The 27,994-nt window shown below is 35.9% G+C and overlaps 3 protein-coding genes across 3 annotated transcripts; all 3 read right to left on the reverse strand.

Annotated features, from left to right (window-relative positions):
- Positions 1–1,013: 1,013 nt before the first annotated feature.
- Positions 1,014–6,135, reverse strand: LOC140147325 (uncharacterized). Its single transcript, XM_072169103.1, has 6 exons — positions 6,114–6,135; positions 5,374–5,528; positions 3,203–3,297; positions 2,289–2,438; positions 1,612–1,759; positions 1,014–1,221 (listed from the first exon to the last, which is right to left on the reverse strand). The coding sequence occupies exons 1-6, from the start codon at positions 6,133–6,135 to the stop codon at positions 1,168–1,170; spliced, it is 624 nt and encodes a 207-aa protein (XP_072025204.1). The 3' UTR covers positions 1,014–1,167.
- On the reverse strand, positions 5,444–19,412 carry LOC140148727 (uncharacterized). The gene is made up of 12 exons (XM_072170775.1): positions 18,932–19,412; positions 18,339–18,447; positions 17,762–17,865; positions 14,440–17,288; positions 13,960–14,045; positions 12,957–13,038; positions 11,889–12,131; positions 10,615–10,842; positions 9,185–9,391; positions 7,659–7,731; positions 6,571–6,785; positions 5,444–5,528 (listed from the first exon to the last, which is right to left on the reverse strand). The coding sequence occupies exons 4-11, from the start codon at positions 16,810–16,812 to the stop codon at positions 6,586–6,588; spliced, it is 3,492 nt and encodes a 1,163-aa protein (XP_072026876.1). The 5' UTR covers positions 16,813–17,288; positions 17,762–17,865; positions 18,339–18,447; positions 18,932–19,412; the 3' UTR covers positions 5,444–5,528; positions 6,571–6,585.
- LOC140147327 (uncharacterized) lies at positions 17,246–27,988 on the reverse strand. The gene is made up of 12 exons (XM_072169104.1): positions 27,906–27,988; positions 26,561–26,738; positions 26,045–26,097; positions 25,546–25,699; positions 24,153–24,395; positions 23,010–23,141; positions 21,611–21,776; positions 21,082–21,339; positions 18,973–19,473; positions 18,339–18,447; positions 17,740–17,865; positions 17,246–17,288 (listed from the first exon to the last, which is right to left on the reverse strand). Coding segments are annotated over exons 1-12 (1,965 nt in total). The 5' UTR covers positions 27,908–27,988.
- Between the last annotated feature and the right edge of the window lie 6 nt (positions 27,989–27,994).

Consider the following 27,994-nt stretch of genomic DNA (forward strand, 5'->3'; position numbering starts at 1 on the left):
TTTAATAGTTATTTAGACTTTGAAATCAACATCAGACTTTGTTTTTCAGCATTTAGATTAACTAAACAGAAAAAGTCAAGCTCTGAACCTTCATGATGCAGTCATGTCTACAGTAGAATTCATCTCGACCTTTGCAGGACTTAACCCCATTAAAAGCTATTAAACCAAGATAACACTCATTGAAACAGCTCAACTGATTAAATCGGATCTTCTCTGGTTGTGCACAAGTGACTGTTTTCATGTGCGATATCGCAATAAAGATGGTATTCATAGCTTCAGTTGGGTAACCGATTATAAAGGAAACGAAAGGAAACAATGTTATGTGTGGCTTTGTTCACGAAATCAGACAATGTCGTGCTTTTTGTAAACCAGCATTCTTGAAAATGAGCAACATAATGATTTTTGACTTAACACGGTTTAGAAATAATTTCTTCATATTTTTGGTGTTATCTGTCGTTTACATGTCCTTCCTAAAACACAAAAGTACGACCCTCTCCAAACACCTAAATTAGCTAAAAATTTAGGACATGTTACAAAACTTTATTTTCTAGAACCTATTTAGAATAATTTAAATGTAGCTTTTACCGCTTTTTTTGTGGCATCCTTCAGAAGTGAGCGGTCCGATACCAATATTTTCGGTCAAATCTCCATTCAAATAACACGGGAGTTGGCTAGCTATGCCTTGCCCTCACTCATATTTTACAAAAGTACGACCATTTCTGAACATCTAACCTAGCTGTAATTTTAGGTCATGTTAGAGAAATATATTTGCTAGAAGTTTTGGAGAATAAATAAAATATTGGCTGGTTATTTTTCACACAGTGATGTTAACTAGGCAAGTGTCCATTCTCCCAACATACATCATTTGTAGGGGTCACTTGCGTCAATGGTGAGAGCACTGTGTATTGTGTATAGGAAAAGCGGACAGTAACTGCAGTATGTTTTACATTTCTAATCAGATGAAGGAATGTCAACTTTTTCTCAGAATAGATATATTATTTTTTAACTAATGTACAAATAGAAACAATTTAATTACCAAAATGAACAGCAGCATTCAACAAAAAGGACAATTTATTTTGTACATGTTGCTGCCACAAAGGTGTCTTTCCATTTAGTCCATATCTACAGAAGTTAATCAGCTTCGTCATCCAATTCCAGCTTGTAACTCTAAAGAAGGAATGACTGCAATGACCTCTTCATAGACTGAATCTCATGATGTTGCTTTAAAGAAAAGACAGAAAAGTACATAATTATCATTGTATTATTACAAACTACTCTGTCTCTTCCAAATTCTGACATTTAGACCATACCATTTGTACTATCAAGATCAATGCTATCAAGCAATGGGTAGCCATGACATTTAATATTTAAATAATTGAAGCCGAGTAGTTGATGATTTGTAGTTCTTTAATGCAGATGGTTGTAGATGAGTGAACATTCTTAGTCATCCAGTAGTTTTAAAGAGAGTTTTGGAATTTTAATCACATGACTAGTCCAGCGGGTCAGCTACCTGATGAAATCTGGTGGTTCCAGACGCAATGTTGCAAAAAGTAAGTTCCAGTATTTGTTAAAATTCCAAGATTGTTTTAGAATTACAGTATTTTCACTTACCACATCTTGTGTCATTTTCTTCTGCATATCACTCAGTCCCAGTCTTAGAATACCCTTGACATTTCTCACCAAATGCTGACCAAGCTCTACTTCAAGTGTTTCACCTTCTTTTCTGTATTCACTTTCAAGTTTGTGGACTTTTTTGACACTGAAATTATAAAAGCATTAAGTGAACTCTGTTAGGAATTAATTAAAGCAGATATTTTCCAAATATTTTCCTTCTATAGCAAACAATAGTACAACTTGCCAAGGTAAACTAATGTGCAGTATACCATTGTTGTATCTTTTGCAGCATGAGCATCCAACTAGCCAAACTATAGTGAAAGAAAGTAGTTTCCTACCACACTGGTTACAGGTGCATGATTTGCAGCTATTATTTTCTGTATGATGTACTTACAAGTAGCTAAGGCGACGGAAAAAACAACCCCAATTTAGGGGCCCGACCGACCCAGATTTTGTATTATGGGAGAATTTTTTTTAAAAATTTTGCTAAGATCATGTAAAATCAGATGTTTTTTGGCCAAAATTGATTGATTTTGCCTGAAAGTATTTGAAACAATATACCTGAAAAGTCTGTCTGCCTGTAAAATTTTTTTTTTTTTTACTGTTGCCTAATTTTTGATGTATACATGCTCCAATTATGTTAAATGTTTTAGAAAAAAATTCCGGATACATACTGATTCATGAGAGTTGTTGATACTTTATGCTGATGTTGCTGCAGCAATGTCTGACTTTTGTTTAAGGTGGTCGCCATCTCATTCAAATCAGTCTCCAGACCAACTATCTGGGTCAACAATTTGTCCTGAAATTCTTCTTGGGTTCTTCTCCTGTAAGCAGTAGAATAGAATCAACAATAAATCTACAGATACACACTAATGTGGCCTAACCCAACTGGATAAATTGAGGAGTACACCAGTACCAGAGTGGCCATCAAAATTATTGCAAAAACTGGAGTTTACCACAGACACCTGTACAAACAGGCATGATAGGCCTTAATGGAGGGGTTATATTAAAAAAACAGATATAGTCACATGTCATCATGGTCATATCAAACTCAAGACAGTTTGTTTACGATTTGTTGTGATGATTAAAATTCTTGAAACTTTCTTTCCTGAAGGCATTTATGTCAACAAATTATACTTAGAACACTTGATTTTTGCCTTGTAAAAGTACCAACATCCTTCGATATTTTATGTGATTCCTTTTCCTCAATGAAGGCACCAGATGAATAAACCTCCCCTTTTTGCACTACCCACCAATCATGATCCATAGGGTAGTTTGACTGAGAGGATCATCAGACATGAACTGGTATCTTTAATTCTGACTTTTATTGTAGAATTCCCGTTATCTTGTGGTAATGCCTTCAGTGACCGAAACCCTAATGAGTAAGGCCTATTATATGCATCAACCTGATTCAATTATCACGCCTGTCAGAATGGTTCACATTTTGTGACACATCTACCAAGGGGAGGTAGTGATCGATATTACACTCCATTTTTAACACAGATAATTAATTTTTTGTTTTTCTAAGATGAGCTCTTGTGTGACTGGGAGCTACAAACATAATTAATTCAAGGAAAGGCTTACATACCTTGCTTTGTGCTGACCAGCCCACAATTTAGAAACTTGATTTTGTGCTGTTTTTATGGATGTTTCAGTCAAATGCTGAGCACTACTTTGCTTTCTCTGAAAAAGAAAATGAAAAGAAAGAAAACCAGGATTAAATCATCATGACTTATTCATTGCTAGCTGCATGGACATGGGTAAATTACATTCAAAATAAGGACAGCAGTGCGTTTTCACAACGCCCTGAAATGTGGCCCTATGTCTAGCAGCAAATAGTCCACATTCTCTTTTCACATGCAGGCATGAGAGTGGCTTTGCTTAAAAAAAGCTGAAAAACAGCGTGAAATTGGCCAAAAAAGACCCAAAATTGGGCTAAAAATAAATAGAAATGTGTACTTCATTGAATAGATTCATCAGGTTTGTTCAGTAAATAAACATTTTGGATTTTTTGTTTGACAAAACCAAGTGAATACTCACTACAATATTTCGTCCTACTCGTCGGAGGACTTCATCAGGTATGACTGATATGGTCATCTGATCCACTTTCCCGCAAACAAGTTTGAGTGATTTCGGTTTTCCTTAGTCTCTTTTGCAGACTTCAGTAGTGGATCATAGACGTGACTTAAGAGGTATGTGCCCTCCTCTCTGTTTAGGGTCTTGGTGCCCCGTCTCCTTATTTCCATTGCTTCCCGCACTTCTCTAGACCTTTTATCGTGTTCCCGTCCAAGGATCTTGGATTCTTCCCAGTCTATAACATGGTTTGCCCGTGCAACGTGATCTGAAATTGCTGATTTTGTTTGTTCCATTTCGGATGTCTTTCGTTCAGACCACTGAGGAAAAGAGCAAGGGTATGGTGGTCATCCCGTACGTCAGCGGCCTTTCGGAGCGTATCCAAAGAGTCCTCAAGAAACATAAAGTTGACACGGCTATGAAACCCCACCGCACACTCAAGCAAATTTTAGTCCATCCAAAAGACAAACGGGAGAAAGCAAAAACCGGTAACTGCATATATGAAATTGGTTGCAAGAATTGTGACCTCAGTTATGTAGGAGAAACTTCACGCATGTTAGGTACCAGGTTAGCTGAACACCAGGCAGAAGTAAAAAAGGCGAGTGAGAAAAAGTACACCCGCTCTGAACGAAAGACATCCGAAATGGAACAAACAAAATCAGCAATTTCAGATCATGTTGCACGGGCAAACCATGTTATAGACTGGGAAGAATCCAAGATCCTTGGACGGAACACGATAAAAGGTCTAGAGAAGTGCGGGAAGCAATGGAAATAAGGAGACGGGCACCAAGACCCTAAACAGAGAGGAGGGCACATACCTCTTAAGTCACGTCTATGATCCACTACTGAAGTCTGCAAAGAGACTAAGGAAAACCGAAATCACTCAAACTTGTTTGCCGGAAAGTGGATCAGATGACCATATCAGTCATACCTGATGAAGTCCTCCGACGAGTAGGACGAAATATTGTAGTGAGTATTCACTTGGTTTTGTCAAACAAAAAATCCAAAATGTTTAGAAATGTGTACATTTATTTGACTAGTCAAAAAAGCTGAATTCAGCTGATCAGCTGAAAAATCTCATCCCTGACATACAATGGATTAGAAACATTGTAAAATTTACATTTGAATCCTATAAGTTCCCATTGGAAATTACCAGACAGATCCTCAATTATAGCAATGAAGCAATTGTTAAATATTATACACAAATATATGGGACATTTGTGTGCAACTGTGCATTTTCCACATCAAACAGGGTCTTCAGGACAAATAGGGTTGTCCGCAGTTGTCAAACTTTCACATTCCCCCATTCTAAATATGCCAAAAATTGACTTTTTACAATTGGAGACTCGAGAGGGTAAGGTAAAAGTTCCTGATTTATAGGTGGGAAAAAAATCCCAGATTAAGCAAAAAAAAACACCCAAAACAAACAAACTTGAACTGTGTGTTTTGTCCCTGGTTGGTCAATAATTGCCCCTATTGACACACAGTGTGTACAGGGGTGTGTCTGTCTGTCTGTGTCTTTGTGTACAAGTGCTCTCTCTCTCTGCTCTTTCTGTGAAGGTGTACATATACAAAGTCCAGGCCTGCAAACTTTCTTGTGAAAGATGTATGTACAAAGTATCTCTTGTATTTAAAGTAGATCACAGAGTTGCTATAAAGAACATTATTGAGATAATCCTATCTCACCCTTATTTTATCTCTGATGTTTTCACCAATGACTTTCATCATCTGCGTCATCTGCAGCATCGCATTATCTGAATTATAAGAAGGCAATGAAGGCACACCATCACTAGATTCTGTTTCATCTGCTGCAACAACATCATCGACTTCATCCTCCAAGGCTTGAGAAAAGAAAGATGATAAATAGATTTGTTAGCCATCATTCCTGAGCACCAATATCAACTGTGTACAATAGTACAAAATCTCGTACTTGAGGAACATAGTTTGAATGAAAGCTTAAAGACCTATTCAGTGATTCCAGCGCAAGTGTAAAAAAATTAAAATTGTTTATAAATTGCTTAAAAGTGAAGGATAGGTCATTCAAATTGTCATTTGATTTTTTTGAAATGACGAATTTGGCAAAAAACGAAGAAAACAGCAGCTCCATTCAAATACATGTAGCTAATTTAGATACTGTCAGTATCTAAATTACAGATTTGTAAAATGTCTTATACATGGCTTTCGGCTGAACCACTCGCAGGCTATGTTAGCACATCTATGACTAGTATGACAAAGGTACCAAAATCTGAATTTTGATGATTTTTACGATCGTCTGGATGAGCAAATCACTGAATGGGCAAATCACTGAATGGGCCTTTAAAGTGGCCTCATCTTATTTGATATTGTGCTTAAGGTCATGTTGTTCAATTGGGTGATTTCTGAGTATAATTATGCTGGTGCAGCGATTTTAAGACAAAGTTAAAGACCCAGTGTAAAATCCCCTCCCATATTTTGTTTTTATTTTTGAAAATTTGCCTTAGTATTCAAAACTGTTTAAAAATATATTATATTTGAGCAGCTACTTATATTGTAATGTACAAAGTGAATGTAAACCTTAATTGAGTTAAATTGGGCTGCTTTCACAAATATGGGGAAAAGGTTATTTTATCCACTTCGTTACGGCCAAAACGAATAGTTGATAAAAGTTTTACTTTTCCATTTTGTGAAGCAAATTAAAATGTGTCTTCACAGAACACAACTGAAATCTCAAACCTATTAATTTCTTTGTAGAAACCTAAAGCCAAAAAAATAAAAGCCACGTAAATAACATAATGCAATTGAGAGTTGATAAAAATCAAACAAAAGATAAATTAATCTATCATCAACAATAATATATATATCTCTGAACACATGTTTGGGAAGTAAGAGAGAAGACACACATACCAAAGCTTTTCCTCTTTATTTGAAGAGCACTGGTAAAAGTTGTTCTGAATAGATTTTTGGCTTCAACATTCCTTGTCCTTGACTCAGACTAAGCTGTTCTTGACCATCTTCTTCATTATCACTTGCCAGACTTGCCTCGTCACCACTCTCTTCAGACATATCTGGATATTTGCGTTTGAGAGCAGACTTTCTTGGCCTTGGTCCTATCACAGGACCTATGAATAAAGTAGAAAAAATGGTGCAAATGTCAACGTTGGGAAACTATGGAACTCAATTTTATAGTTCTCACAAATTGAACTGACATACAATAATTATTAGTATGTACCTCCTAATATGTCATGTCAAAAAATCCTTCTGTTGGGCTATTCCATAAATAAGTACCCACCCCTATAGAGGAGTAACTTTTCAATAAAAGAAATGTCCGGATTTCCAAGTTTGGACAAAAAGTCTTGAAATCCAAACTCCTCTATAAGCTTACTTGTGTGAAGATTTTTTGTATTATTTGTTTGTTTTAGCAAATAGGTTGAGCCATATCAGCACAGGGAATAAAAAAAAAAAAGTAGTGAATACACGTTTACAAAACTGTGTCAGGAATGAATATCTATTTATTTCAGATTAAAAAAAAAAGTGGTTTCATTTGATATGATGCATCACAAATGTGCATCAGCCATAGCAGCTTTGTACCATAACCATATTTGGGGGAGGGGAGTCCTGGTTAACAGGTCTTTACAGACAAACAAACACACTTGTAAGGGCCTGCAAAGTGCAAAGTGCCTACATCTTTTTCACTATCTAATCAAGGACCTTGTACACGTGAAGCCAAGCTCTAAACTGTGGATCCACTTGACTTTTTACTATCCAACCAAGACCAGATGGCAAGGGAGGCATGGTCTTATATACATGTGTACATTTTATATTGTTTGCAATATGCTGGAACAAACACAGAACTGTGAACAGACTCGGTTGCTGTTGTTTTAATGCTATTTTTTTGGGTGTGTGTCCCTGTTTGCATGTCTTTACAAACACATCCAACACCCACACCCCCCTCCCCACACATACACACAAAGAAAATGAATAACAAAACGTACCAGACAGAAGTAGACATTCATCAATGTTCACATCTTGTTCAACACTAATCTTGTCATCTTCAAAGGTTACCAGCTGCAAAATTATATTCAACAGAAAAGAGTAATATGCTAATAAAGGTTTAATAAGCATATCCAACTCACACAAAATACAAGTTGTCAAATTTTCATTCTAAGAACAATTTTTTTAAATGGATCATAATGATACAGTAAAGTATCTCTCTACTGAAACAAGTTAAAGAACAGAAAATTACAAAAATGGTAATACTTTAAACATGCAACCAACACTTTGTTAGCATGGTTGCAATCTTTGTCAATTTACACTTGCTTACAGAGAAATGCATTACTTAATTGTTAACCTTTTTAGTGCATAGGCCTACACAGTGTTACCACAGAAGGGTGTTACGATTAGCTAACCAAGGCGGAAAGTATCGCACAATCCAGGCATACTGTATTTCTTCGTATAGTTGCCCCCCTCAAATAAGGGCCTCACCACTGGGGGGGGGGGCAGGGGGATCCCCCACTGATTTGAATCCTTGCTCCCTGCTTGCCCCCTAAATGAAAAAAAAGGTAAAGTAGGCTTACTTCTGAGAGTTATTAATTAACCTCATATTTGGTCATTTTAACCTGTACCATATGTCACCAGTTTAGGGTTCCATAAACTTTTAGTAAATAAAAGTTCTTTGCCAAGACCCAAAGGAAAAACTTATGTTTTTCTGCTGACAGTTTCGCCAGAAACCTTCTGGCTTTCTCAAATCGATTGATTATCCATCTGCTTGGAGCGGGAATCCTGGCCGGATGTTATTGTTATTGCAGAGGATCAAAGATGTGGCTTAGAAAGAATGTCCCCTCGTCTCTGTCTCTTCTTTCTAAGCCACATCTTTGATCCTCTGCTCAAGACCATCGTTGGAGACAGGAGTACTTTGGTAAAACAATAACATCTGGCCGGGATTCCCGCTCCAAGCAGATGGATCAAAAACAACATCAATCGCTTTGAGAAAGCCAGAAGGTTTCTGGCGAAACTGTCAGCAGAAAAACGTAAGTTTTTCCTTTGGTCTTGGCAAAGAACTTTTATTAACTGTTTAATCAACAGACCTGATGAACTTCTTCAGTCATACCATAAACTTCTTTTGTCACCAAAAAGTGCTGGATTCTCTATACTTCAACACAATTTTTCAAACCCCACCCCCTCTGTCAAAAAGAAATCTATGCCACTGTTCTGGGGACACATTCCAAGCAGATCCCAAGGCTCCTCATACCCCCCCCCCTTCGCCCAGTGCCACAAGAGTGTTGATGCGCTTCCAACCCCAAACAGCATGAACAATGCCTGCCCCCTCATTTATTATGTTTTCCCCCTCTTGCGCCCAAATTATGTCTAGTCTAATGTCTAACACCACTATTACAGAACGCACACCCTATTTTGACTACAACTACGAAATTGGGTAGGAATATTCAGGTTTAATAATTTGGGTCATCATCGATCATGGCCAACATGCAGATCGTCAATTTGAGACTTATTCAAGACTTACTTTTGGTGTTCTACCAGATGATGGTGTACTATCTCTTCTTGGTGTGATAGCAATAGACAATTGACTTAATGTCATCTCTTCATCATCTGGCATCAATGATGCAGGTGTCATAGGATAAAGATCAACATCATCACAGCCTGTAGTGTGGTAATCCAAGAGTGCACTGCTTATTGGAGTTGTGTTGTGTCTCGATTGTTGTGAACGCATCTAGCAATTAAATATAAATTTAACTTTCTTTATAACTCTGAAGTTAGTTTCATTCAGTTTATTTTTCTGTCTCACACTCAGGGTATATATTTTGACAGATAGAAGGGCTTTTTTTCTATACCATAATTTTCAAGAGATGATCATATTTCCATGACTTTACATGTTTTCAATGGGTAAGAGGGCTTTTTCTTCCATTAACTTTCAAATGGTGCTTGTTGATCCATATCAAAATGTACGACATTTTCAAATTAATATAAGCCTGTCCATACTATATGAATAATATCAGTAAATATGAACATGCATGTTTCAACAGAATCAGATTTTTCAATTTCAATATTAAATTATGATAATTATTTGGGGATCGCAGCCAGAATGACCCATGGTTGGACACATTAACACTTCCTTAAAGACCTCCTCTTCCCCACATAAAACTTGATGCATATTATACGAATCTATTTTTCGGCACAAATGAATCACAACAGAAATAGAGAAGTGGAAATTACATAAAGCATACAGAGAAAATTGACCTGACATTGCAATAACGTTTAAGGAACTAATTAGACGCAATAAAAGCAATGAACAATTTGACAAGAATATTAGTTTTGCAAATGTATGTCTTTTGTGGAGCAGTTTGGCCAAATATACTTCCCAGCAAACACAAAACGTTTTGGATATTATTCGCAAAAGGTAAGAAAAGGTTGCCAGAAAATGTTTAAATGTTGGGTTATATAAAGAGCAAAATGTTTTCATAGCATTGAAAAACATTTGTTGATAACCTACTGCAAATATTCTAACATAATGTTATTTAAGTTTTGATAAAATATTTGGCTAAAAATGTTTGCAAAAATATTTTACAATAACATTTTCAAAATATTGTTGTAGTGTGTTTTCGATTCATACAAAACATTTTAAAACATTTTCTTAACCTTTATATAACCCGACATTTAATGTTATCAAAACGTTTTTATCCACACCAAAATTCAAAATATAACATGTTTAAAACATTTTTAAAATGTTATTGTGTTTGCAGGGTTATCTAATCTTGAAGTTTCATAACCAAAACCAGTTTGTGCTTTTGTGGGTATTAGCTGAAAGTTGCAAACTTGGCTACAAAGTTGGCTACTTTCAGACTTATTTTTTTACCCACTACATCCAATAGACAGTTTGGCTTAATTTGTGAAGTATCTCTCCATAAAGAAAAATAGTCCCCTTTAATATCTTACTGTCTCAAGATCATCAAGTTCTTCTTCCTCTACGTCTTGTTGTCGCTTGCCTTGCATATTAGCGTCAGTATACTTAGGCTTTTTCTTGTTGGTTGGTTGATCATTCTTGTTTTCCCCCTTCCTGGAAGACATATCTTCTTCTCTGTAGTAGTAAATATATGCACCATCTTCCTCATCTGACTGAGGATGAGGTCGCTTTGGTTTCTTTGGTAAGGCTGGTGGTGTTTTCTGTTTGGTGGCAACAACATATTATAACATATTGCATGAGAAAAAAAATCAAGTTTCAAACTACATGTATTTCCAGAAACCACTTGACCATAATCCCTGGGCGAGACATTTAAAAGCACTTTTAAAGACAATCCTGCTGAATCTATTTGCGGATTTGAGACACACAGCGATATTTCACCTATTGACCACGTACCAAATTATTATTTCTCTACTGGACTCGAACCCAAGACTGCATTGTACCTTTTGTCAAGGATGTACCAAGCACGGCCAAAGCATGTTCAAGAGACAATACCAGGCATTTATCATGAGGGCTACCATGCTGGTATCATGAATACTCGGATAAACTCTTTTGTTCCTATTGCTAACAGAGTATTCTTGTGATGAGTTTATAAAAAATCGCTCTAGGAACTTTAGAGTTTAACTGATACCATGAAGTATAGTTACATTCCATGCTATTATTCGGTAAACTGCAACTCGTTTTTATAAACCTCTACCTGTATAAGTATGTCTGTGCGCTGTAATACATCCGATCTCATGCCGAGGCGTTGAATATGTAGTAAAAGGCAGGTCCGATAAAATCCGAAGATATGACCAAATTGATGGTTGAAGGCGGAAAAATCCGCCAAAAGGCGGAAGATGCCATATGCATGTATCTGTGCATTGTACTTGCATACACCCTAGAAAACTTCCAAAATTTTCAACAAAACTCGAAAAATATTGTAAAATTGGAATACAAAATGTCATCATCATATTGGCCTTTGATGAAAATTTTATCAAAATAGCCCTTCGGAAATGGCTTGAATCTATTCAAATATCAACCCATGTATTTTCTACAATACAGTATGTATTCTTGGGAATATGAGAGTTGTGAAATGATCTTCTACATGCCGGGTTTTGTTTTGAATTTTTTTGTATGGATAGTTTTTCATAGTTCAGTTACTCGAGATGTTTTCGGAAACGCCTCAAAATATCTCTGTCAAACATTCCCGTATATCAAGAGATGGCGCTATTTTTTGGGTAGGGAAATATCACTGTGAGACACCTACCTGTGAAACTGCTTTAGTTGGACGTGCCTTTGGCTTTGGTTTCTTCTTTGCAGACACTGTGTCTAGGTTCACTAGTGGTCCTACACCTATCCACTGCTGGGCACGATTCTTGGAGTAGGTACTTACTTTTTGTTTTGTTTTTTCAATTAGCCAGCTACGATTGCTGATGACACTTTGAGTATCATCCAATTTACTCCGTTTTGGCATTGTGGGTAATGAGATTTCACCCGCATCTTTAAGTGTCTGTCAAGTTAAAAAGGATTAAGTATAATTATGCATAGGTACAGAATACCCTTCACACCTTGTATAAGGGTTAGGATTTAGCATGTGGTTAGGGTTGGGGTTAGGGTTATGTTGGTATTATTCCAAATAGTAAATTCCAAACCTTGTAGCCGATTCATACTTCCAATTATTTGACGTCAAAATATTCACGCAACATTTATTTGTTATTCAATCTCTTTTTAACATCTAACAAATGTTTGTTGACGAAAAAAATCAATTTCATTTGATGTCAAATATCTGGTGGAAATATAATCAATTTTACGTCAACAAATGTTTGTTAGAAGTTAAATATGACTGAATAGAATGGAAATAGATTGAATAACAAAATAAAATTTGTTGTATCAAATGTTCGACATCAAATATAAAGTATGCACCAGGCTTTATTTGACTTGTGTTTATAATAAACACTGTAATTGTCTCATTTATAGCGACACATTTTTATGTCAAAATGGTTCATTTTGTGGCGTCACTTTTAATTTTACCATCCACCTTTTTAACATTAACAGCAGATTACAAATTCATTTAAAATTTAAAATCACTTCCACAGATCAGAAATTTTTCTACACCCATATTCTATCTTGGTTTTCAAATTCAAGATGAAGTGTTGAAAAAACATCTGAAACAGAAACGGAGTATGCCAATGCTGTGGTGCACAGGTTGCGCAATACAATAATTACACAAAGTTCTTAAAATACATGTATTACCAACTGTAGGGCAGTGTTTTACTAAACCAGATAATGTAAAAATGTTAGAAGAGAAGATTTACTCTCCCCGTCACTCTCTCACCTTTGTCTTTGACACATTTCTATGTGAAGTACTGGGTGCACTTGATACGCTGGATCCACTCAAACTTAAATCTATTTCAGAACTGAAAACAAGAACAAATGTTACATAGGAAACAGTTGTCATTCTCTCTAAAATCAAGGTGTATTTGTTCTCATTTTCAATGATTATAACATTTTGGCAAATATGTGTAATTTTTTTTTCATTGAGAATGGCAGAAACCTTTACACTAAATCTAATTTCAATACACTAAATTTGTAACATACAGCGTATTATGTGAACACTGATAGGATGTGGTATTTTGCAACCAACAATGTTAAACAAGCTGCAAAGATGATGTTTGAGTATACATACATATTTCTTTCTGCGTTGATTAAAGCCATATTATAACATTTCTGTAAAAATAGATTAGCATTTATTTTCCATAAAATGTTAGCTTTTACTGTCAGATATGTCCCCTTTTAATTATGAGCCGAACAAGTGAGGTAAAGCATAGAAAATTGGAATTTACTACTAGCGCCCATGCATGTTACTCCCCGCGGTTGTAATACTGGTACGATCCTCAGGGTGTGTGTGTGTATGTGTATCCCGCACACCGTGTATGTACTGTGCATATGTGTTCGACTAATATTTCCATTGTAATAATAAAGCGCCGGTTCCATCGTTTTATTCAAAATCTCAGATTTTGACAAAACTACAGCACCTAAAGTCTTGATTTTTGCAGAGTATCTTTATTGACTAAAGTACATTACAATTGTGTAAAAACCAGAATTTAAAAACTTTTTGTGGGTGTTCTTCTCAGCAAATGTTATAATATGGCTTTAATGTTAACTCACAAACGCATAAAGAAGCAGATGGATAGCAACTTTTGCGAAGTCATTCTTTAACTATAATATGAGAACGTGGACAGACTGCATGTTTTGAAGGTGAAAGAATATAAAATGTTTGAAACCAATTCAGTCCAACTGCCATATTAGATTAAACTTATTTCAGTTTTAGAACTTACTTTTCAGGATCCTTGTAGTTCACCTTAGGAAGATGACGACGAGACCTAGTAGCACCTATTCCATCTCCTGAATGTTCAAGAAGTTTCTGCAAGAATTGTACAAATCTTATATTTTATTGAGAGTGTAGAGATATTTTATTATGCTGATAGACAATTTAGATGCAAAATTAGAGTAGCAAACTATGCAAGTTGTAATATAATGCTTGCACACCATAAGAAACGCATCAAATATTAACAAAACATACAGGAACCGTGGATGACAAGTGGTTCCTGTTCTCCCGAGGTTACACACAGATTTTTAATAAGTGCGTCCTCATTAGATGGTTCTTACAAAGTAACACACAATACACACAACTAATTTAATTATTCTAATTTCATATTCTAGAACTCCTTTTAGATGCGACACTTAAAAATGAATTATTTCAGCAATGACTTTAACAGCTGCTTTAAATGTCATTTTAGCTATAAACACTGACTCACCTGGCAAAGACTATGGAAGGTTTCCACAGAACAAACTGTGTTCCTGTCAAACTCCTCGTCCTGATCGCCATCCTTACTCTGCTCCTCTGCAGTCTCACCAGAATCAGCGTCTTCAATCTGAGAGCTAAATTTCCTGGACTCATTATCCTTCTTTTGTCTCTTGCCATTAGACAATATCTCCTGTTGTTGATTATTGGATTCTGCTGCTATCATACATGGTTTGTTGGTGGACTTGGTCTTCTGTTGCCTGGTTTTTGTTGGCTTACTTTGTATCTCATCATTGCTGTGAAGATGATCTTGCAGCTCACCAAATTCAGACTCATCTTCTGTAGAACTTGTGTTGTTCAGAATTTTCTTTGCCTCTTGTTTCTTTTGCTTTCCTCTACTTTTGACTTTTTGTTTCTGTGGTTTAATGGCTTGTATCTCATTATCACTGTGAAGATTATCTTGCATCTCACCATTTTCATATTCCTCTTCTGGTGAATAATATTTAGATGTCTTCCTTGGCTCTGGTTTCTTTTGCTTTTCCCTACTTTTCTTTTTCTCTTTTTGTGGTTTGGTGTTTGCTATCTCATTATCACTGTGAAGGTTATCTTGTATCTGACCATTTTCAAATTCTTCTGTAGAATATTCTTCTGGTGTTTCCCTTACATCTTGTTTCTTTTGCTTTTCCCTACTTTTCTTTGTCTCTTTCTGCGGTTTGGTGTTTGTTATCTCATTATCACTGTGAAGGTTATCTGGCATCTCTTCATTTTCAGATTCCTCTTCTGTAGAATAATCTTTTGGCATCTTCCTTGCTCCTTGTTTCTTTTGCTTTTCTCTACTTTTCTTCTCTTTCTGTGGTTTGGCGCTTGTCATCTCATTATCACTGTGAAGATAATCTTGCATCTGGCCATTTTCAAATTCTTCTGTAGAATATTCTTCGGGTGTTTCCCTTACATCCGGTTTCTTTTGCTTTTCTCTACCTTTCTTTTTCTCTTTCTGCGATTTTGTGCTTGTTATTTTATTATCCTTGTGACAGTTATCTGGCATCTCACCATTTTCAGATTCCTCATCTGTAGAATAATCTTTCAACGTTTTCTTTATGTCTTGTTTTGGTTGCTTTCCTCTACCTTTGACTATCTTTTTCAGTCCTTTGACTATCTCTTTCAGTGGTGGTTTGATGCTCTCCTGCCGATCTATAATTTCTGCATCTGTCAGCGAGTTCCTTCTCCCCCATTTCTTTTGATTTCCCCTTCTTTTTGCTTTTTGTTCCACATCATTGGACTTTTCTACATGTTTTTCAGTATTCAATTCTTCTTCAATATCGCTATCATTATATTTGTCATCTTTCTGTTTTCTGGTACTTCTCTCCACCTCTTCTGGTCTCTTATTTGTTTTTGCTTTTGGAACCGACTTTTGAACACAAATTTCTGTGTCAGTGTCTTCTTCATCTTCATATACATCAAATGGTGGAGAATCACTCTCATCTTGGTACTCATTCTTTTGTTTTCTTCCCTTAGTCTTGCTTCTTTTTTTACTCCCATCTTCATCAGAATAACTAGCAATTGCATATTCTGATTGATCTGCATCACACTGTGCTCTGTTTGCAAGTGTTGATACATTTCTCTTATTTCTTTCTGTGGATTTGACCTGCTCTCTTGGTTGTTTATTACGCTCCTCTTCCTCACTCTCATCCCAATAGAATGGCCTTGTAGGAGATGGCTTTTGACTTCTTTTCTGCATCTTTTTGGACTCCTCTTCAAGTGCATCTGGTGTTGGAATTGGTCCAACTCTGGTAGGAAATTTTAGCAGTGCAGGATCAACTGGGGGCTTAATGAAATTGCTGAAAACTTTTGCACGGCTCACTTCATTTTTTCCAGGAGTATAACTCTTTGATAAGTCATCAGATTTCTTTTCTGTTTTCTCCTTTCCTGAATTTGACTTCTTGGAGTAGGTTAATGATCTGTTACCTGAATACCGGTCAAATGGCTGCCGTTTCTCTTCAGGATTCAAAAACTTCTCAAGCTGTACTCTAGTTTGCGTTAGTTTTGTAGTAATTTCAGACAGCTTGTGCATTTCTGCCTCATTGAATGGATTACCACCATCAAGTGCTAATGTAGTGCCATATTTATCTTTGACAGAAGACGATGAAGTATTGGCATCTCTCATTATTTCAACATCTGACAAACTATCATCATCCTGCCCAACATCACTTTGGGTTTTTCCTTTCCCTCTACCAACCGATTTTGACTTCTTTTCTGTCGCTTTCTTGCCTCTCCCTCTTCCTTGTTTACCCTTTACTCCGGATAATTCTATTGGACTTCTGAAATCATTCTGTGATAAATATGGAGTCTCTTGGGTAAGTTCTGGAGAAAAAGCTTGAGTTGACATTTGACTTCCCTTCGTTTTAGCTGTTGGAACCTTGCTATCATCAGCCACTTTTCCAGATCCCAACTTATTGCTTCTTCTTGCACGTGGTTGTTGCTTGTCTTTATCTTGCTTGCTTTTAAGATCAAAACTTTTAGTACTCTCCGTATCGGTAAAGTGGTATGGATCTTTGTTGTCACTTTTACTTCCCACTGGTTGTGTGGATTGTTTTAAGAGAGACTTATTTGCAGCATTTTCCTTTTTCTTTTTGACATCAGTAGCTTTGCCATCTAATTGTGCTACCTGACTAAGCTGTGATTCCTGTACTGTTTCATATTCAGGTGGTGGAGAATTCTTAGAGCTTGCTTTCACATTTGTATCATTTGCCTTTTTGGACTGTTTATTTCCAATGGGGATTGCTTGTTGTCTTCCTGAATTTCCTTTCTTGAATGGTGATTCATTGTTTCTTGAGACTACTGTCTGAATTTCTGATGCTCTTCCTGTATAATGACATTGCAATAATCAAGGTGATTTGTCTTTCAATATGATATAAAATAAGATATTGGTATGTTCCAGGATTACTCACAACTTTATCAAGCTATTGACTATTATCCTTTAACTAAACAGTTTCATCTGTAGAATTGGTTTGATTATAGAAAATATTTTAGGTAAACAAATCCAGTACATCGCCACACCCTAGGAATGAGGCTACAACCAGTTTCCATTGGACAGGCATCCGAGATGACAAAAGATAAAGTTGTGAGTAAATTGCTGGATTTGTTTTCCTAACATATTTACTACCATAGCTGTATCATCCTTTTGATTCACCTAAAAATGTAAAACAAAACTCCATTCTTTCACATCATTCATATGACAGACACACTAAAGAGTTTGCAACACGCATTTCATATTGAGATCCACATGCAAGTGGTACAATTTTAAATAACCTACACATTATTTGCAACAACAATACCTGTTGAGTTTGATTTTCGGCTTTGGGTGCTTTCCTCAGTTATAGTACTCAATGATGGGCTCTGACATATCGAAGTGTTTACGGATACACTTTCTTCAAGTCTCCTGTAAAAATAAACGAAATAGCATTGCAAAATAAATTTAAGAGACCTATCTGATTACATCTGTTAATTAATAAAACCGTTTTATCTACTAATTTTAGAGCATTTGAAGCTATGCATTGCATACCATCAGCAGACAATACCACACTCTATTACACTAATTGCTTTACTGAGTCATTTGAAGATTATGGTAACTATATGATCTGCAAGAATTGCCGGCTCTTACCTTTTTGCTACAGCAATGAAGTTTATGGTAACTATAAGATCTGCAAGAATTACTGGCTCTTACCTTTTTGCTACAGCAATGAAGTTTATGGTAACTATATGATCTGCAAGATTGCCGGCTCTTACCTTTTTGCTACCGCAATAAAGTTTATGGTAACTATATGATCTGCAAGAATTGCCGGCTCTTACCTTTTTGCTACAGCAATAAAGTTTATGGTAATTATATGATCTGCAAGAATTGCCGGCTCTTACCTTTTGGCTACAGCAATGAAGTGCGGTGGTATGGAATTGAAAGATGGAGGTATGATATCTGTGTTGGTACTATCCTGGGTTCCTGGCACAGAACTAGGAATCACAATGTCTACAAGTAGAATGGATTATCAATGTTATGATCAAAACAAACAAAAAAGGTATCAATACATTCATAATGTGCATTTTGACCACTTATAACAAGTGCTGATGAATCCAATCCAATATTCAAGTTAGAAAGCAAATTTAGACTTCTACACTACTCAAATTTTGCTCACCGGAGCGCTTTCACCGGGTCAGATGTTGATGATGTCAAACTGGAAGATGTCTCGGAGGTGTCTCAATATAGCATCACTAGCAACAGCCAATCTTCAGAGCAATAACATCTGCTGAAGATGCCCGTGAAAGAGCTCCGGTGAGTGAAATTTGAGTAGCGTAATAGTTCTAACTTGGTTTGTATTTACGTTTAACGCTACGTATGAATATACATCATTATAGTATCCAAGTTGTTGTTATGTTACAGCATATATAACTCAGTTAGTTTTGTTTTTTCAAAGTTTTCTAAATGCATTATAATAATTTATATATCCTCATACCTTCTTGACTTGAATCAGGTGTTGTTTTCTTTTTTGGCCACCTCTTCTTTTCTGTGTCTTTGTATTAACTTGCTTGTCCTGCTCTTTGTCATAGGTTTCCCCTGCATATGTTAAATCCATCTGTTCCTCTTCCTTCCCTTGTTCTTTTCCTTTCTTCCCACGCTGAGATCTTCTTGTACCACTTTCTTGACTATCTGGTAATAGCATGGTGTTGTTGGCGGAGTACAATTTGAATTTCTTGGATCGAGTTTGTCTTCCAGTTTTCTTGTCATCTGCATCCTGACTTTCTTGTGATGATGTTGTTGTCTTGGCTTTACGCTTGCTACTTCTCCTTGCTTTTCCTCCAGTGGTCTGACTGTTACTTTCCTCATCTGGTTCAGATGCTTTGTTATTGTCAGTTTGATTAGTATTCACCTCTTGGACAACCTTGGGATCTTCTGAAGCTGGTTCTTCCGATTTAGAATGTTGATCTGCAATTTGTTTCTTGTTTCCTTTGGATAACTTAGATGCTACTGCAGCTTTCCTCTTGGAGCTAGTAGTATCTGTTTAGGAACATAAATTATTATGTATTTTCTCATTGTTTTATGAAATGCTATTCACCAGCTTTACTTTGTATGCATTGAAAGTACAAATGCCATCTATGCAATAATGGTGTGTTTGAAGTTATCTTAAAATCATCTGTAGCCTATAGTCTAGATATGGCATGTTAATTGTTGCATATACTTCTCAATTTGAACACATGTCCATTGTTTGAAATAGTATCAAATTAACCTTATTACTAAGAAATCAAATTAATTGACACAATGTTTAATATGTTTCATCCTCTGTCCTATGGTTATACTTTGTCCCATCAGGAGTTGAAGATGACGACAGAGCTTTCATGCTGTTCCGCTGCAGGTGTGTGTGGGGGTGGGGGTGAGTGTGTGCTCTGTGTGACATGCTAAATATGCACCTACATCATCTTCAACTCCAGTGGACCAAGTGTTATGTGGGGTGGGTGTATGTGTGTGTGCTTTGTGCTTCTGTGCAGGGTTCCCGTTAAGGTTTTAAAAATGTGCGTCCGTAATGACGCAAGTTTGCTGACGAGGTTGCAAAAACTTGCGTCCAGACAGATTTTGTGCGTCCATCTGAAATTCACGATTATGACGATACACACGTGCACTTCGGTCTACACCTCATCAAATGCTGATTGTTAAAAAAAATAAAAGTGCATTTTCGCGTGATATTCCATCTTCATTACGCTATGATAATTTTTCTCATTTCTGTGTCAGTTTTGGTCCAAACGTGGTCAAAAACAGGTGCAAAAACATGAGCAAAGTCTGTCAATCTTGAGCAATTTTCGTTCGTACCTTCACTTCCGCGTTTCTATTTTTAAATTAACGTGCTGTTGATGCTACAAAAACTAAAACACGCGCTGCCACAAATAATACGAAAAAGGGTTATCATTTGGATTTTGTCTTTAAAATTGCTTTTATTCATCGTAACAATAATACTAATAAAGGAAACCTAGATTATTTATGAGAAAATAAACTTAAAATATTAAAAATTGAATATTGTCAGGTTGTGATAAATAATTAAATAAACACCGCACGTTAGCAGCACGTGCTTGCTTGTAAACAAATCAATCGGGACTGATCAAACAGCTGTACAGCGATCGTTCGGAAAGCATGCAAAAAGTGCACGATTTCCTGACGTTGCATTTACAAATATTGCAGAATTTACTTCAATTCTCAGCAGGTGGGTCAAAATTTTGGGGCTTTTATTATCTTAAAAATATAAAAGAATAAAAATTTCTTATTTTTATCATCAATTAATGATAAAATTTCGAAGTTTTGTCTGCGTCCAAATCCATGTGACATGGACGCAAAATACTTGATTAGCCATGTGAATTTGCGTCCAAATTTGTAAAATACGCGTCTGGACGCAATGACGCACACTAACGGGAAGCCTGCTTCTGTGTTACATGCTAAATATGCACCTACATCATCTTAAACTCCAGTGGACCAAGTGTTATGTGGGGTAGGTGTATGTGTGTGGCCTCTGTGTTACATGCTAAATATGCACCTACATTATCTTCAATTCCAATTATGGACTAAGTGTTATAGTTAAGCTTATTGATTAGTTTTCTCTTCATCCTTATTTTCCCTTACCTTTATCTTTATCAGAGCTTCCCTTGTCAGGTTGAATTACTTCAGCATCAACCTTCTCTTTTTGCCCACTGTGTATTGTGATGACTGCCGCTGTGGAAGATACTTTCTTTGAAGACTTGGGGAGTTTGCCAACATTACTCTCATCAGATGTGCTAGGTGCAGGATGTTTGTCAGCAACAACTATTTGTAGGGGAGTCTTTACTTTCTTGGTACCCGATGAAGAAGGTCTAGTTGGTGTTTTTGGTTGATAAGAATTGCCTGCAAATTTGACCAAATAATATTGAATAGCTATCAAAATTATGAATCGGACATTTCTCTGATACTTCTTGGATAAAATGCCACTCTGAAATGACCACTTTCAAACATACATTTTCGAAATAGCTTTCATCATGTACAAAATCAAATCTCGACACAGTTGTATTTGATTATCATTCATTACTACACTAAACTTGTATTGTTTTATTTGTTTAATCATTTCTTTATTAAGAAATATGAATAAATGATACATAATTCATTACATAAAACTTACTACTGCTTTTCGACCCCAAAGAAGTATGTCCATTCTGAGTAAATGAAGACACTGTGGAAGCCACACTGGGGGAGGATCTGTAAGTTGGTGTCCTCATAGGTACAATGGGTACAGAAACCTTGTGCCTGGTGGGTGTATTGACACCATTGACAACTGGTTTGAGTTGCTGAAAAGAAATTCAGAAGCCAAAAGAAATTAATGACAAATGAAAGCACTATTTTCTGGAAGTGAATGAATTTTTAGTCTCCCTACATCAGCATTTTTGGGGTAGTATAGATGTTTGACTTACTAGTCATAGTGACAATTTTTCAAAAATACTGCTCTCTTTAGAAAAATTTTGAGTACTTATTTTCCCATAATGATAATATAATTATGGCCTTTTCTCAACTTTTTTGATAATTTGTGAATGAATGGTTCAAGTTCAAGCATGTCAGTGACTCATACTTGGTAGACCTATCTGTGTAAAGAAATCTGCTATCTACTGAAGATAGCAATATTCACATGTAGCCAATGCAGTTGACCTGGTGATATCAGGCTCGCTCAGAATTTTATTATTTTTATTCATCACTTTGTAGATAAACTTAATTTCCATGATTCTGCCTTTTTCATGAAAACTTAACCAAAACTTTTCAAACTAGTTTTAGCTAAAGAGCTGCACGCAAGATCATTACTGACCACAATTGGCCATTTCTTGTGAAATTGACCATGAGTCCATGACCATATATCTATAAAACCATAAAAACTGGCAAAATTTTTGCAAATACTACTCAACAACTTGCCATTTTGATCTCTAAGTCATTTAATAGTCATAACCATAGTTACTATAATAAAAGACAAAGATAAAAAGACTAGTTTAGCGCTGATGTCATCTGTCAATCAAAGTCGAGCACGGATTGTTTACAAGTGTCGTGATGATATGCGTTGCTGAACACGGTGGTAAAACCGGGCGCCTTATTGTTAATTTTGCACCTTCAAACATACAAACCATCTCAAAAGTTAGGTCTTTATACTAGGAAACTTTCTTTTGCGAAGGCACCATGTCAACAATGCCTAGAAAAGTTGCTTTTTGCCTTGTAAAAGTACATAATTTTTCGCCATTCACTGCTATTCGTTTTCTCCGATCAGCACCAGATAAATCGACCTTCCTTTTACGCGCTAATTAACCAATCAAGGATCGTAGAGAATTTGATTGACAGTGACGCCAGACGCAAACTAGTCTTTTATCTTTGTCTTCAATTATAGTAGAGAGCCTGTGATTTCAGCCAATCCCAAAGCAATATCTCCACAATGATTGGATAGTAATTTATTATTGTTCAAAGGATATGTATATGTTATCAAATTATCTAGTTATAATTATCCTTATTATTATCCCTTATTAATGGTAAATTGTTATACATACATTCCTCTGGATCGGCTCTGCTTGCTGGAAATCATTCAGTACTGGATCCCCATTGACAAGTCCCACACTTGCAAAATCAGCTCTGTTCACTCTCACATTGACTTTGGACACAGATGCTTTCTTCTTACTTTGCTGTAGTTGTAGTATAGTTAAAAAACACTTTAGTGTAAGGTTAGGTCTAAACACATGTGCCTTCACAAATTAACAACATTGCAAACTTTTAAAATTGTATACCTATTGCCATGATTGTGAATCCCTAATTGATTATAATGGTATATAAAAAGAGGAACTATCTGTTGTCCTGGACTTGGTTACATTAATTAAGTATGACTTGATTACATTTTGATCACCTAAATTTTTCTGAATGTTATGTTTTTGCAGTAAAATTGACAATTAAACATCCTACTTTTTAAGACTAATCTATTAAATGTGTGAACACTTCAGGGTCAGAAATATGGCGAGAATCCGAGAATCCATTCTCGCAAAGATTCTCGTCAACAAAATTGCAAGAATCTAAATGGATTCTCGTAAATATTTCAATTTATCATACAAAGTTATACGGCCAAAATCCAAGGATTCTTGCAAAATTCCACTGGGAGAATTCAAAAGGATTCTCGCACTTGGACGCGAATTTCTGACCCTGCACTTTTTAATATCATCCACCCACCAGATTCATTGAATAGCTCAGTGTTATCTACTTATCAAAACCCTTAAGTCTTTTAGGTTATAAATGTTCAAATGATGTTGATCTTACAATAAAATATGCTCTCATATAGCCTGCCGATTATTGCGAGACTAAATGTGATTGCGCTTAAACTAAGGCAGCGCAGAATGTTATGCCAGCAGGCTCACACAATGCCGCAATTGCAAATGATTTTATTATTTGGAATGTCAATTTGAAATAACTCTTGAATATGGCGGCATAGGAGAAATATCATTTGTACAAGGCTCTGCAATTGTCCGACCCGATCATGTAGTAAAACTGACAAATGTCAATAAATCATTGTTTCAAATATCATCTGTGTGTCCATAATTGTTGATTTCTTTCATCTTGGTATGATGCAACCCCGGAACCAGATTTATTAACGTAACATATCCCTAGGTTTCATTTATGCCCTAAAGTAACATACAAGTAACTCTTACCTGAGAAGACAGGCATTTTTCTTCACCTAGCGAACTAACCAATGCAGTGTTAATATCAATGCTGGAGTCAAATAAAATGGTTGCCGATTTCTGTTTGCTAGGACAGAAGTGCAATATGTCACGGGCAGGTATTAGTAACTCAAGCTGAAGCTTTTGGCTATTACCATGTTTGGTTAAAGAATAATTTTTGACTAGGTTGCCTTTGATTGTGACTGTTTCCCACATGTTACCTTCACCATCATCCTGTAGCAAATTTAAAGAAATAGTGTCTGAATATCAGCATAGCAGTAATTATCAGTGGACTATTGTCGACTCTTTCTTTAATGGGGAAATAGTCCAATAGAATCCTGTAAACATTGAGCAAATCATGTTAACGTTGTCATATTTGGGGGCAGAGATATAGTACTTATGGCGCAGATAGGCTATGGACGAATTTCAACCAAGCTTTTACTTGGTGGGAAAAGTTTGAACACATGGGTCAAATTCAAAATTGCTTGGACTTGATTAAAAACAATACTTATGTGTTCCTCTAGTCATATGGATTCAAAAAAGTTCTTTTTTTTTCTATGATGTATAGTTATATTAAAGAGGTGATGTGTGATGTCATAATAATTTTGGCTCCACAAGGAGCAAAAAATGAAAATTGCTCCAATTTTGTTGAAAACTAATCTCAGATTTTGTTGTAAATGGTCTCAAATTGTTTGTCTTTCCATGATAAATCAGAAAATAATAGTTTGCACTTTGTAGGATGATTTGTTACTTTGGTAACAAATCAAAATAGGACAATATCCATTGAGATCCACTGAGTCCATTTGACTTTGACAATTATTGTGTTACCTGATTAAGAAAGCACCCAAGGTAGTTAAAACTAATCTTTTTCTGAGTTTTTGTAACAAGACAAATAATTTGAGATAATTTTCGTCAACCCAGAGCAAATTTCATTTTCGCTGACCTATGACATGACAATGTTACTCTTTTACCCATAACTCCATAACCGTATCTTATGGATAGGTCAATATATACTTTTTCTGAATCCTTATTGCCAGAGGATCACAATGATATGGGTTGTGAACAAGTTTGAGTAATTTTGCACTTGACCCTCTGTGCAGTCACAGAGGGTCTTGGCCCCAGTCTTATAATAGCAATTAAGTGTCACATAGATGTGGACCATTGTAACATTTAAATCTTGAAACTGGTAAACATGCACAGGGTTCGCAGCATTTCATAAAAACAAAATTCTCTGATAATTCCCTGACAAATTTCTAAAATTCAATGAGAAATATTTGCACTTTATCAGTGCACTTTGTGAATATCATTATCAATGTTTAGAGGGGTATACTCAATTGGTTTAAAAAAATTGCCCTCTTGGGCTACTCTTACTAACCCCTCTTACCTCATAGTTGTTCTCTGAATTTTCAGCTACATACATGGTTATGGACTGACTGGCAGAATTAAAGTCAACCCAAAAGTCAGGTAGGTTTTCGTCTGGTGGTTGATGTAGCTTGAAACCACCAAGGAAAGCTTCTTGGCAGGGGAAGCTATTCACACTGAGAAAAACATAAATGGAATTCATTGTTAGTAAATAATAATGCTCATCCTGTATATTGGTACAATTTTGTGAGGTTTTCTTTTCCAAATGAAAGATTAAGCACAAAAAAAACCACCTGTGATATTGTTTTGACAGCATTTTAGATTGGACATTGTTGGATAGTCCTACAAAATGAAGACCATTGTTCAGAACCACAGAAATTGCAAAATAATTGCCCTGCAAATATTAACTGTATTCATTCATGTGTTCTATCTGTTTTAATTTTTACCTCATGTGTTCTATCTATTTTGATTGTTGCTTCATGTGTTTATTTTTCCCATTACTGAACCATTCACTGACTTACCTTCTTTTGGCTCCACTTGCATCATTCACAAAGTTCAGAAACTTCCGACAGTCCTATAACATTCAAAAGTGTAGAGTTAATTTTCAAAGGCAATCTCTGCCTATAATCACTTTTTGTTTTGTTTCCTAATTTAATGTGTCTTTTATATAAGAACACTTAATGAAACCCAAAGTAAACACACACAAGAAAAGGAAAAAACACCCAAAAAGAGGTTTGTTTCAAAAGACAGCAATAGCTTTTCCCATGTTTTGATGCTGTGTTTTGGGGTACTTGGGGGGGGGGCAAATTCAGGGCCAAATTTGTACAAGTTGACCTCAAATGACCTTTAACCTATGAATTATTATAACTTGAACACCACCAATACATGAAGGAATATATTACGAATAAAGAAACAGTGGAAATTAAACTGATCAAGTTGATCAGTCTTGATTTGGAGTGCTGAAGTACTGCACAAATCAACGATATGAGTTATGAATAACATACATTTTTTAAAATCCACAGTCAAAATGAACTTACAGTTTCAAAGTTGAGGTCCTGAATTGCCAAGAATGCTGATGCAAATTTGTTATTTGGAAACCAGTTTGCAGCAAATGCGGGTCGCTTTGACTTGGTTACCAATCTAGCAAGAGCTTCCGTGCAGGCAACCTGCATCTCAAAGTCACCAAGTGATGGTAGTACTTCAGCCATCTTTTGCCTATTTCACATTAACATTTACAAATTTAAAACATATGATAAGCATAAAATCATGAAGAATAAATATTATATAAAACTTTTATCACCAGTCTCAGATGGAGAAAGGGCAATCCACTAATTACAACATTTGAATATAGATCATGTGTCATGTAATTTGACACATTATGATCGGACATAACTTTTCATCAGCCAAGTCAAATCATCTAAACCCCTGAATTATTGAATCTGAGATCACCAATAACATGCTTTGGTCGCTGGTGATAAAAGAATGAGATAATTTGTATTATTATGGGCCATAAACTGATTTATGTTAAAAATAGCATTTGACATAACAGTTAATCTACTTTTTAAAATTGTATTGCTATCTTCAGTAGACAGCAATTTTTGTTCAGTAATCTGATGAGATTCTGTTCATGATTGATCAGTGGTTGCTTGAAGTAATTATTCGCTATTCTTTGGATCACCTCAAGTTTGGTAGTGACATCAATGTTTTTCTGTTGTTGCACTGCAAGCGTGCCAACAAACCGCCCTTGTATGTGTGAGTGTATGCTCTGTGCAATCAACTCTACACACACTATTTGATACTGTGACCAGCGAAATGTGCATGTCAATACTGAACTTGATGTGAACTCAATTTTGTAAGTTTACATTTAGACAGGCAAAATTAGTTCTCAATTTTAGGGAAAAATGCATACAATGTACATTATTGTACAATGTTAATAAATATCTGTAAGTGGATGTTTATTGTTTACACCTTGGTCTGGGGCGGACATTTTAAAAATGAATTTAGAAGAGCAGCAACGACATCACTTGCATTACATTCCAGATGTTAAATCTACATCATATGCAAAATTTGGAGAGAGAGTGCCCGTTGAGGGCGCTATAACCCCCATTTTAGGAACAAAAATGTGATTTAAAAAAAAGCGGACTCGTCATGAATTTTCTAAAATTTTCAGAGTATGTAGTATGAACATGTAGAAATATAATCAAGTAGTTGCCCTACCTGCTCTTCTCCGAAAAAATAAAAAGTCCTATACCTCAATGATAATGAAACCTAGGTGTTTACTGAAGATAATTGTTTCAGAGGGGGATGAAGTTGAACATACGAACAACATGTTAAATCTTTTCAAAACTTTATGGAAAAGATTTTCCAAAACATGTAACTTACATCAAAGGTTTTACCACATCATTTTCTGCCAATGATTGTGTTAAATGGCCAGGGCAATTTTCCAACAGCAGATTCAATGTTCTCTGAGC

The sequence above is a fragment of the Amphiura filiformis genome, chromosome 3 (assembly GCF_039555335.1).
Source record: "Amphiura filiformis chromosome 3, Afil_fr2py, whole genome shotgun sequence".
In the NCBI taxonomy this organism is placed as follows: Eukaryota; Metazoa; Echinodermata; class Ophiuroidea; order Amphilepidida; family Amphiuridae; genus Amphiura; species Amphiura filiformis.